Consider the following 13,509-nt stretch of genomic DNA (forward strand, 5'->3'; position numbering starts at 1 on the left):
GACACCACTGAGCGCACCTGTCAGTAAGATCAGGAATACGTCAAAGATGTCCGCTCTCACTTCTAGCTAATCTCATGGTGAGATCCTACCCGGGACAATAAGGCGAAAAAATGATACAAAATCATTTAGGTGGAAAGAAAGAAAGAAAACTGTCTCTGCTTGCAGACAACATGACTGTTTAGGTAGAAGAATATCAAATAATCTATGGGAAAAGTCATTAGGACTCACAGGTAGGTTCAGTAGGATACAAGTTTGATACACATACCAGATAACATACACAGAAATGTCTAGTGTATGGCTGTGCGCTGTCAATGAACAACCTGAAATGAAAACTTAAAAACTGGAGCCATCTACCATGCCATCAGAATAGACGTGTTTAAGGATAAGTCAAACAAATACAGATAAGATTGAGAAACTGGAAATTACAAAACATTTATGAGGGAAATCAAATTAATCCTACAGAAATGGAGTGATATACCAATTACGTACCTGAACAGCTAATGCTATTAAGATACCAGGACCCACTGACCTATAGCTTCAATGCAGCCCCGGTATACGGTGCGTCCTCGAGCTGGGAAGGGCTTCCCAGGTGGCACTAGCAGTAAAGAACTTGCCTGTCAAAGCAGGAGACATAAGAGATGCAGGTTCCATCCCAGGGTCAGAAAAATTCCCTGGAGGAGGGCATGGCAACCCACTCCAGTATTCTTGCCTGGAGAACCCCATGGACAGAGGAACCCGGTGGTTCATTGGGTCGCAAAGAGGTGGACACAACTGAAAGTGACTAATCATGCAAATTAAGAACCTCTGCTCTATGAAAGATATTGTTAAGGAGAAGAAAATGCAGTCTATAAACTGGGGGAAATATTTTCAGCAAAGGGATCCGATAAATTACCTGTATCAGACTATGTAAAGAACTCATACAATTCAAAAATAATGAATAAATAAATAACAAAAGGCTTGACAAACCAATTACCAAAGAAGCAAACAACTACATGAAAGTATATTCCACATTATGATGACATTGCAAACTAAAAACAATGCATTACCACTGAGATCTAGGAAAGCGGCTAAAAATGAAAACAAAGCAAACACACGACACAAGTGCTGAGGAGAATGTGGAATTTCCATCCATGCTTGTGGGGAAGCAAAAAGGTACCATCGCTTTAGAGAACTGACACTTTTTATAGTACTTAGCACCCTCTATGGAGAAGGCAATGGCAACCCACTCCAGCACTCTTGCCTGGAGAATCCCAGGGACGGCGGAGCCTGGCGGGCTGCCGTCTGTGGGGCCCCACAGAGTCGGACACGACTGAAGCGACTTAGCAGCAGCACCCTCTGTAACACGTTGATAATCCAGCTGAACACTCATCTAATAAATGGATGACTAGTTTTACATCTATACAGTAGAATAAAACAGCAATAAAAACATTACTGATATAGGTAAAAACTTAATCTCAAAAGGATTCTGCTAAATGAAAGAATCCACGTACAAAGACTATATATACTCTATGATTCGATTTATGTAAGACTGTGCAAAAGACCACATCCTAGAGATGGAAATCAATCAGTAGCTTTCAGGGTCTGGAACTGGAGATGGGAGTTGACTGCAAAAGGGCAGAAGGAAAATCTGGAAGTGAACGGGAGTGTTTAAAATCCTGACTGTGATGGATGCTACACAACGACGTAAACTGCATGTGTTTGTTAAGACTTACTGATGTATAAACTGAAAGAGATGGGCATCACTCTTCGCTAACATGCACCACTAAACTTCATGTAAGAGGGGGATTAACTGTCGAGTGGGTGGTGGAACACTTTTGTGTCTTTTCTTTTGTTGTCCTTTAAGAAACCAGAGCTGGGGAGACTGTAGGCTGGAAGGGAGGGACCTCACTGGAAACTGATCTCTTTTCAGATCTCAGGACCTGGAATCAATCAACTCACATTTATGGGATACAAATGTATACAGTAGGAGATGTGTATGGCACAGCTTCCCCCTTTGCTGTAACAAAGACTAGAGAGATGTGATTCTTCCTGTAAAATTCGGTGTGGGGTCTTGTCTTCAGCAGCCACGTTTTTTGGAAAGTGCTGAGATTTGGGCAGATTTTCTATATTTCAAATTATAAAAATTATGGGGTAAAAAAAATAAAAATAAAAAAGAATTACAGGGTGAGGGGAGTACAACGGAGGTTAATTAAAGGATTTGATCAAAATAAGGGTTGGAGAATCAGGGGCAAAATGTAGTCACTTTAATGAGATGATTTACCATCTGAGTGAACTTAATGCAAATTTTACTTCCTTAAAATTATTTTTCTGAAGCTCCATTTCCTTTGGCAAAACTGTAAAGAAAACATTATATAACTACATCTATTCAATGGCTGTTGTGAGAAATCAAATAACAAAACACAAGAAAAGTGCTTGGTTTACATCCAGCGTCTGGTAAGTATTCAACATATTTCAGTGTGAAGGAAAAAGGAGGAGCCACATCTATAAAAATGTGAGTGGAAGCTACTGCCAGTCATTTTCATTTGTCGTGCATGCTTCGGACAAAAGTCTCAGAGTCAATATCCCAGCTGGGTCTTCAAAAAGCTAGTTAGCAGGTGCTGTTTATAAATTTAAACTCTAGTCATCATGTAATGTAATTTAAAGGATAAAAGAAGATATTTTATTGGTCATTTGAAGATGTTGGATTGGAGGACTGCTCAAAATTCATGACATGCATTAAAAAAAAAGTAAATAAAAACCTAACGACCTTGTAAACAGGCACAGTGTAAGCTTCAAATCGAGTTGCCAACCAGAGGAAAATAATGTTTCTTAGCATTAGGAAGGGTTTGGATTTAATTGCTTAGTGCTCTTCCTATAATCCCCTTATTCTACATCCTCATGAAAGAGCTAATCAGACACAATTCTCCAAAGTAACTGGTGAATATACAATTCTGAGAAAGGTTGTTTTTTTTTTTCTTTTTTTTTTTTTTTTTTTAAGACTGCATCATTTAGAGACAAGTTTCCAGGGCTGCAGCCAAAATCCATTATAACAGAATTTAGACTCCAGAATTTTTGCTTCAAGTTGGAAGAAATTTGAAAGAGATTAGTTAAAGGTAGAAGAGGGGCAGAAAGGAAAGGAAATTACAGTTTTAAGAATCCAATCTCTAAGCCCCTACAGGATAATCTCATATGCCTTATGTGCTTTTAATTCTCAGAACAATCGTTGAGGTAATTCCTATTTTCTTCATTTTGCAGATGGGGAAATAAGGAGAGGTTTAATTTGATCTACCAGCTTCCCAGGTGGCGCTAGTGGTAAAGAACCTGCCTGCCAATGCAGAAGACATAAGAGTTGTGGGTTTGATCCCTCGATGGGAAAGATCCCCTGGAGGAGGGCATGGCAACCCACCCCAGTATTCTTGCCTGGAGGAGCCTGGCGGGTTACAGTCCATAATGTCCCACAGAGTTAGACGCGACTGAAGCAAGTTAGCACTCATGCAGCAAAATTTGATCATACTCAACTAAATAAAAATAAACTTTAGAGGTTTAAAGTAAGGTTGAAATATATGCCTTAAGCAGAGAGCAGACTTCTCAAAGAAAGACTTCCCTTAAGTCTGGTTTCTCAGTCTACTTTACTGCTAAAATGTTATACCAGCTGATGGCAACAAAACTCACATCTAAAAATAAAAACTCACATCTTGAAACAGTTTCACTGATAACAAAAATTTCAGAAATACTCCCCAATAAGATTCTCACATAATGTCATTTATCTTCAAACCATCTATTAGATGCGTATGATTCCCATTTTACAGATGCAGAAACTGAGAGTCCAGGAGATTAAATAACTTATTCAGGGTCTCAAAACAAGAAGCCAGGAGAACCAAGCTCAGACCTTTATTTTTAAACTCCTGATTCCACAATCTTTCTCCCAGAGCTTCACATAACATTTCCACCAAGGGACCCTACACCAGAGGGGATGTGTCCATTGTCAAAACAATCTATTTTATTCCCTTAGCATTTAAACATTATTTTCCAAGTTTCCATTCATTTCACATGGTCTTACAAATGAAGACAATTCGATTTCAACATGAATGTATTTAAAATTTCTACTAAATTTAGAGACTAAAAGTCTGTAAACTTTCTTATTACAAGTTTGGGAAAACTTGATAGGCTCAGAAGATGTCTCCTGGGGATCTCCCTGGAGGTCCAGTGGTTAAGAATCTGCCGTCCAATGCAGGGAACACGGGTGTGATCCCTGGTTGGGGAACTAACAGCCCACATGCTGCAGGACAACTCAGCCTGCACATGGCAGCTACTGAGACCCACGCCTCGAGGACATGCTCCGCACGAGAAGCCCGTGAGCCACAAAAAGAGAAAGCCAACGCACCGCCACACAGAGCCAACACACCTCAACACAGACCCCACACAGACCCCACACACCTCAACACAGAGCCAACACAGGCCCAACACACCGCCACACAGAGCCAACACACCTCAACACAGACCCAACACACCTCAACACAGACCCTACATACCTCAACACAGACCCAACACACCTCAACACAGACCCAACACACCTCAACACAGACCCAACACACCTCAACATAGACCCCACACAGACCCCACACACCTCAACACAGACCCAACACAGGCCCAACACACTGCAACACAGACCCAACACACCTCAACACAGACCCAACACACCTCAACATAGACCCCACACAGACCCCACACACCTCAACACAGACCCAACACACCTCAACACAGACCCAACACACCTCAACACAGAGCCAACACAGGCCCAACACACCGCAACAAAGACCCAACATACCTCAACACAGACCCAACACAGGCCCAACACACCGCAACACAGACCCAACACACCTCAACACAGACCCAACACACCTCAACACAGACCCAACACACTGCAACACAGACCCAGCACAGACCAAACACAGAGCCCACACACCTCAACACAGACCCCACACAGGCCCAACACACCGCAACACAGACCCAACAAACCTCAACACAGACCCAACACACCTCAACATAGACCCCACACAGACCCCACACACCTCAACACAGACCCAACACAGGCCCAACACACCGCAACACAGACCCAACACACCGCAACACAGACCCAGGACGCCACAACACAGACGCAACACATATCCAGCACACCTCAACACAGACCCCACACACCTCAACACAGACCCCACACACCTCAACACAGACCCAACACACCTAAACACAGACCCAACACACCTCAACACAGACCCAACACAGACCGAACACAGAGCCCACACACCTCAACACAGACCCCACACACCGCAACACAGACCCAGGACGCCACAACACAGACGCAACATAGACCCAACACACCTCAACACAGACCCCACACACCTCAACACAGACCGAACACAGAGCCCACACACCTCAACACAGACCCCACACGCCTCAACACTGACCCAACACAGGACCAACACACGTCAACACAGACCCCACACACCTCAACACAGACCCAACACACCTAAACATAGACCCAACACACCTCAACACAGACCCCACACACCTCAACACAGACCCAACACAGACCGAACACAGAGCCCATACACCTCAACACAGACCCCACACGCCTCAACACTGACCCAACACAGGACCAACACACGTCAACACAGACCCCACACACCTCAACACAGACCCAACACACCTCAACACAGACCCAGCACACTACAATTCAGACCCAACACACTGCAACACAAACCACAGACCCAACACACCTCAACTCAGACCCAACACACCTCAACACAGACCCCACACAGACCCAACACAGACCCAACTCAGACCCAACACACCTCAACTCAGACCCAACACACCTCAACTCAGACCTAACACACCTCAACACAGACCCCACACACCTCAACACAGACCCAACACACCGCAACACAGACCCAGGACGCCACAACACAGACGCAACACATATCCAGCACACCTCAAAACAGACCCCACACACCTCAAACAGACCCAACATACCTCAACACAGACCCAACACACCGCAATACAGACCCCACACACCTCAACACAGACCCAACATAGACCGAACACAGACCCAACACAGACCCAACACAGACCCAGCACAGACCCAACACACCTCAACACAGACCCAACACAGACCCAACACTGACCCAACACAGGACCAACACAGACAGAACACAGAGCCCACACGCCTCAACACTGACCCAACACAGGACCAACACACCTCAACACAGACCCAGGACGCCACAACACAGACCCAACACATATCCATCACACGTCAACACAGACCCCACACACCTCAACACAGACCCAACACAGACCCAACACAGACCCAACACACCTCAACACAGACCCCACACACCACAACACAGACCCAACACTGACCCAACACAGGACCAACACACCTCAACACAGACCCAACACAGACCCGGCACACCTCAACACAGACCCCGCACACCTCAACACAGACCCGGGACACCTCAACACAGACCCCGCACACCTCAGCACAGACCCGGCACACCTCAACACAGACCCGGCACACCTCAACACAGACCCCGCACACCTCAGCACAGACCCCGCACACCTCAACACCGACCCAGCACACCTCAACACAGACCCCGCACACCTCAACACAGACCCAGCACACCTCAACACAGACCACACACACCTCAACACAGACCCCACACACCTCAACACAGACCCCACACAGCTCAACACAGACCCCACACAGCTCAACACAGACCCCGCACACCTCAACACCGACCCCGCACACCTCAACACAGACCCCACACAGACCCCACACACCTCAACACAGACCCCACACAGCTCAATACAGACCCCGCACACCTCAACACAGACCCCGCACACCTCAACACAGACCCCGCACACCTCAACACAGACCCCACACAGACCCAACACACCTCAACACAGACCCTACATGCCTCAACACAGACCCAGCACACCTCAACACAGACCCAGCACACCTCAACACAGACCCGGCACACCTCAACACAGACCCCGCACACCTCAACACAGACCCCGCACACCTCAACACAGACCCCACACAGACCCAACACAGACCCCACACAGACCCAACACACCTCAACACAGACCCTACATACCTCAACACAGACCCGGCACACCTCAACACAGACCCCACACACCTCAACACAGACTCCACACAGACCCAACACAGACCCGGCACACCTCAACACAGACCCAGCACACCTCAACCCAGACCCCACACACCTCAACACAGACCCCACACACCTCAACACAGACCCTGCACACCTCAACACAGACCCCACACACCTCAACACAGACCCCGCACACCTCAACACAGACCCTACATACCTCAACACACACCCAACACACCTCAACACAGACCCAACACACCTCAACTCAGACCCCACACAGACCCCACACAGACCCGGCACACCTCAACACAGACCCCACACACCTCAACACAGACCCCACACACCTCAACACCGACCCCACACACCTCAACACAGACCCCACACAGACCCAAGACAGACCCGGCACACCTCAACACAGACCCAGCACACCTCAACACAGACCCCACACACCTCAACACAGACCCTACATACCATAACACAGACCCCGCACACCTCAACACAGACCCAGCATACCTCAACACAGACCAAGCACACCTCAACACAGACCCAGCACACCTCAACACAGACCCCGCACACCTCAACACCGACCCCACACACCTCAACACAGACCCCACACAGACCCAACACAGACCCAAAACACCTCAACACAGACCCAACACACCTCAACACAGACCCCACACACCTCAACACAGACCCAACATAGACCCAGCACACCTCAACACAGACCTAACATAGACCCCACACAGACCCAACACAGACCCAACATAGACCCCACACACCTCAACACAGACCCAACATAGACCCAGCACACCTCAACACAGACCCAGCACACCTCAACACAGACCCCGCACACCTCAACACAGACCCCACACACCTCAACACTGACCCCACATACCTCAACACAGACCCCACACACCTCAACTCAGACCCAACACACCTCAACACTGACCCAACACAGACCCAACACACCTCAACACAGACCCTACACACCTCAACACAGACCCAACACACCTCAACACAGACCCCGCACACCTCAACACAGACCCCGCACACCTCAACACAGACCCCGCACACCTCAACACAGACCCCACACACCTCAACACTGACCCCACATACCTCAACACAGACCCCACACACCTCAACACCGACCCCACACACCTCAACACAGACCCAACATAGACCCAGCACACCTCAACACAGACCTAACATAGACCCCACACAGACCCAACACAGACCCAACATACACCCCACACACCTCAACACAGACCCAACATAGACCCAGCACACGTCAACACAGACCCAGCACACCTCAACACAGACCCAGCACACCTCAACACAGACCCCGCACACTGCCACACAGACCACACAGCACAACAGTGATCCAGCAAAGCCAAAATAAAAAATAATTAACAACTGTGTAAAATATTACAAACAAGGAGACACCTACTGTTTCACCTGAGTCTTCAGTTAGTCCTGGCATTGTTGTTACTTCCCAGCTGCCCCATATTGTAGTTTAAAAGTCACAGCTCTACACTGTGTTACCTAAAATACTACAGTCAGTGGGGAAGAGTTAAATGTACTGAGGCCCCAGCAATCTCTATGCAGTCATTTATATTTGTTTTATCACTAATATTCACAGTAACACTGTTTGTTGCTGTTATTGTTTGCTCACTAGGTCATGTCTGATTCTTTACAATCCCATGGACTGTAGCCCACCAGTCTCCTCCATCCATGGGATTCTCCAGGCCAGAGTACTAGAGTGGGTTGCCACATCCTTCTCCAGGGGATCTTCCCACCAAGAATGGAACCAACACCGTTGTCTCCTGTATCGGAGGCAGGTTCTGAGCCCTGAGCCACCCGGCAAGCCCAGTAACACTGTTCAGTTAAGCTGAACCAAGTTTCCTGCAGACCCTGAATCTTGGGTTTGTCTCAGAGGTTCTCATCTGCCTCAAATGCTCCAAAGTAAGTTTTATTTTTGCACAGATGCTTTGATTTTATGGTGATAAAGGAAATAGCCTGTACTATATTTACAGGAGAAAATAGATTCTATGAATGGAAGCAAGGGACAGTTTTTCTCTTTTTATTGTTGTTTTCATGTCTAGAACAACCAGAATGCTCATGATCCTACAGTCAGAGCTTGGTGATGGATGATGAGGGGGAGCGACTTCCCTGCGAAGGCCCAAAGGCATCATTTGCTTATAACACTTTCATTTCTCACTGGCTTAAACCATGAATACAAATGCTTTTCCAGCTTTTGGACCTGCTGAATTTTTAGAAAGGAATAGTTGTTTATAAGGAATAGTTGGTTCACTGATATGGCAGAGATATTTCTAAAAGACTGAAATATGAAAGACACTGCAAAACTAAGTTAGATTCTTGGATATTTAAGAGCATGAAATGTATCTAAAACATTACATTTTTCAAAATTGCGGGTTGAATTAGAACTGTATGATGTTAAACTGATGTGGATTTTCAAACACCATTCTTCCCCTCATTCAATATATATTCATTCAAGCCCAACTAAAGTCACTGAATGAAACTAAGCATGCTTTCAAAAATTTTAAATCTTTTCTCTCTCCCTCTCTCTGTTTTCTGAGACAAACATCTCCATGGTATTTGGTGAAGTTACTATTTTCCCACATTTTAACTGTAAAATTTTGGTAGCCTGTGAGTGTGAGGTATTCTATGAAAAGACACTCACAAACATTTAGGATCCCATATGTGCTACTTCGTGATCATACATTGTCTTATTTTGCCCTCATGAATTACCAGATAAGCGTTGACATCCATGTCTTGTGTGTGGCACAGACTGAGGCTCAGCGAGGCCAAACGCTGACCCCTGGGCCACAGAGCGGGCACGTCTCACTCTCAACGACCTTCTCTTTCCAATTTACCAAGGATAGGCTGAATCCCGTCCACTTCCTGCTTTGTAAATAAAGTTTTATCAACAAATTGTCACTCTCATTTGTTTACATGTTGTCAAGAGCAGAACTAAAAGTCTAGATAGGAAATATTTTTGTCTCTGCAAGCCCCGTGGTCTCTGTGGCAACTCCAGTCTGCCACTGCAACGTGAAGCACCATAAATAATTCTTGACAGAGTGGCTGTGTGCCAATAAAACTTTATTGACAAGAGGGGAGGGCAACAAGCCGGGTATGGTTTTCGTCAGCCCCACTCTGGTATAGCAGTGTGGTCCCTAAAGCAGATTTTTGACAAGTTTATTAAAAATACAGAAAGTCTGAGAACTGCTTAATTTCTTTTTAAATCATTGATTGGAAATTTCATGTATTTAAAGTTCAGTTTGCTTATAGTTTGAGCATAAATTCCGTTGTTGTTGATTTTTAAACTGCCTTTTTTAGAAGATGGCTAGAAACACAAGCATCCAGTATTTGAATGACCGTAATCTCCAAGGAGTTCTCTCAAAATAAGCACAGTATAGAATTTATATCTATATTGATCATTTTGATGCCCTCTGCATGATAGGTGTGGTGGAAGACACAGATAAAGCTTTGGCCTTCAGAAAGGTCATAATTTAAAAGGCAAAGAAAAATGCCTGCAACAGATCACACAGGCATGCATGGAGCAGAGGAGAGCCTGAGATCTCCCTGCTACATCTCCAGCCTAGGTATAATCCCAGTGCTCTGTGAACTGGCTTCTGAAATGCATCCTCTGCCCACTTATCTCACCCAGCAGTGCAGTCTTGATTGACATCACATCTCTCAAGTGAAATGAAAACTGGTGCCAAACCCAGGTGCCCAGCCAAAGGAAAAGTGTGTGTCTGGCAGCAGAACACGTGTTAGATGTCAGTCATCCGGAGTAAGAATTCCAGCCACAGGGGGAAGCTGGCATTTTGCAGGAGAAATGTGAAAGAGGCATGATCCCAGGTTTACAATGGTCTACAAAAGCTGTCAGTGCTTGAGGACCAAATACCACAGTTACTATTGTTCCCTGAAACCTTATAGAAAGGACAATGCACAAAAGGGGCTTTAACTAGATTTGAGCTATGGAAGAATGAGACAGGGATGCTTTGTTTCCAAAGCACTTGCATTTCTTACCTAAAACTACAGGAACTCTTTAGCAAGAACCTCAGCAGTCCAACTCATTTTCAGGTCAGAGATAAAACTAAAATGTTTTGATGTAACAAATAATATGTAGTATGCACTATTCTAATTGTTCACAAACATCAACTTGCTTAACTTCTTAAAAAATTTCATGAGATAGGTCCAATTACTCTCTTATTTTTTTAGATGTGGAAATGGAGGCAGAGAGAGGCTCTTAACGTTTCCTATTCCAGAGCAGTAGAGCTCAGAGTGTGATCTTCACCACTGATGCTGCTCAAGCTTGCCTTCACTCTGAGCAAACTGGGGCATGGTAGTTTATTTCTCTGAGCTTCTGCACAGAGCTAGGATAAGCCTCCTTACCTCCCCAAATGGTTGTGGAGATTAAAGGAGATAAAATGTAAAGTGTCCAACGGGTTGTTTAACAGATAATAATTACAAAAGATTTCACATCTTACGAGCTCTTATGAGCCAAGCATTGTGATGAAAAGTCTGTACACTCAGTCATGAAAAGAATGAAAAATGTCATTTGCAGCAAAATGAGTGGACCTACAGATGATCACATGAAGTGAAGTAAGTCAGACAGGAGAAGACAAATATCATAGGATATGACAATCATATCACAGGATATGATCCCACTTATAGGGAATCGTAAACAAACAAACAAGCAAACAAAAACCTGAAACAAATGAACTTACTTACAAAACAGAAACAGATTCACAGACAGAAAATAAATGTATGGTACCAAAGGTGCTGCCGCTGTTGCTAAGACGCTTCAGTCTTGTACGACTCTGTGCAACCCCACAGGCAGCAGCCCATCAGGCTCCTCTGTCCCTGGGATCTCAAGAACACTGGAGTGGGTTGCCATGTCCTCCTCCAATGTGTGAAAGTGAAAAGTGAAAGTGAAGTCGCCAACACTGGAGTGGGGTGCCATTTCCTTCTCCAATGCATGCATGCATGCTAAGTCGCTTCAGTCCTGTCTGACTCTGTGACGCCATGAAAAACAGCCCGCCAGGCTCCCCCGTCCACTGGATTCTCTAGGCAAGAATACTGGAGTGGGTTGCCAATTCCTACACACACATACACTTTGAAAACTGCCATAATATGCTGCAAAAAAGGCTATCCAGCATTCAGTGGCTTACAACCACAGAGATGTATTCCCAACACTGTGGGTCTGAGGGTCAGCTGTGTTTCTGCTGACTTGGGCGAGGGTCAGCGGGCTGAGCACCTCTGCTCAGGCACCGCGGTCAGTTAGTCTTAGCCCCGAGCTGTGAGTTGAACTCAGATCTACACTACCTATGTTCAATATGAGGTCCAGCTGATGGATCTAGCACGACCTGGGAACCTTACAGGAGATCAAAAGAGAACAAAATAAAGAAGGGTGAGTGCCAAAGAACTGATGCTTTCAAATTGTGGTGCTAAAGAAGACTCTGGAGAGTTCCTTGGACAGCAAGATCAACTCAGTTAATCCTAAAGGCAATCATCCCTGAATATTCATTGGAAGGACTGATGCTGAAGCTGAAGCCCCAATACTTTGGCCACCTGATGCGAAGAGCCAACTCATTGGAAAAGACCCTGATGCTGGGAAAGATTGAGGGCAGGAGGAGAAGGGGGCGACAGAGGACGAGATGGTTGGATGACATCACTGAGTCAACGGACATGAACTTGGGGGAACTCCAGGAGATAATGAGGGACAGGGAGGCCTAGTGTGCTACAGTCCATGGGGTTGCAAAGAGTGGGACATGACTTAGTGACTCAACAACAAAGGGCACACAGTGGGGCCAGAACTCTTACAGCCTTTGCTTATGTCATGTCTGCTGAGATTTCATTAGCCAAAGTGAGTCATGTGACCAAGCCCAACTTCAGTGGGGCAGGTACACCTACTCAACTCACACCTGGCTGAGTCCCTGATCCTCTTCCTGGGTCTTGTCAAAGGTGAGGGAGGGATAAATTAGAGGAGTGTGAGATTAGCACACACACACTACTCTGTATAAAATAGATAATCAACAAGAGCCTACTGTATAGCACAGGAACTCTGCCGAATATAATAACCTGTAAGAGAAAAGAACTTAGAAAAGAATATATATATATATGTATATATATATGCATAACTGAATCATTTTGCTCTATACCTGTAATTAACATGATATTATAAAACAACTATACTTCAATTAAAAAAAAAAGGTTTGCTCATATTAGCTCATTAATCCCCAGAAAATCTCATGACATAGATGCTAATATTATCCATATTTTATACAGGAAGAAACTGAAGACATAATGGTTAAGTGCTGTGCTTAAAATCATC

At 45.4% G+C, this 13,509-nt stretch overlaps 1 protein-coding gene across 1 annotated transcript; it reads left to right on the forward strand.

Annotated features, from left to right (window-relative positions):
* Positions 1 to 4,281: 4,281 nt before the first annotated feature.
* On the forward strand, positions 4,282 to 7,624 carry LOC136176395 (DNA-directed RNA polymerase II subunit RPB1-like). Its single transcript, XM_065946544.1, has 2 exons — positions 4,282 to 4,333; positions 6,225 to 7,624. Exons 1-2 carry the CDS (start codon positions 4,282 to 4,284, stop codon positions 7,622 to 7,624), a joined length of 1,452 nt encoding a protein of 483 aa, XP_065802616.1.
* The last annotated feature ends 5,885 nt before the right edge of the window (positions 7,625 to 13,509 follow it).

This window comes from Muntiacus reevesi, chromosome 10 (assembly GCF_963930625.1).
Source record: "Muntiacus reevesi chromosome 10, mMunRee1.1, whole genome shotgun sequence".
NCBI classification, from domain to species: domain Eukaryota; kingdom Metazoa; phylum Chordata; class Mammalia; order Artiodactyla; family Cervidae; genus Muntiacus; species Muntiacus reevesi.

Coding starts and splice junctions, on each gene's coding strand:
- LOC136176395 (XM_065946544.1), top strand. CDS start 4,282: ATGGCAGCTACTGAGACCCACGCCTCGAGGACATGCTCCGCACGAGAA. Junction 4,334..6,224: donor ATGCTCCGCACGAGAAGCCC/GTGAGCCACAAA, acceptor GACCCAACACAG/GACCAACACACCTCAACACA.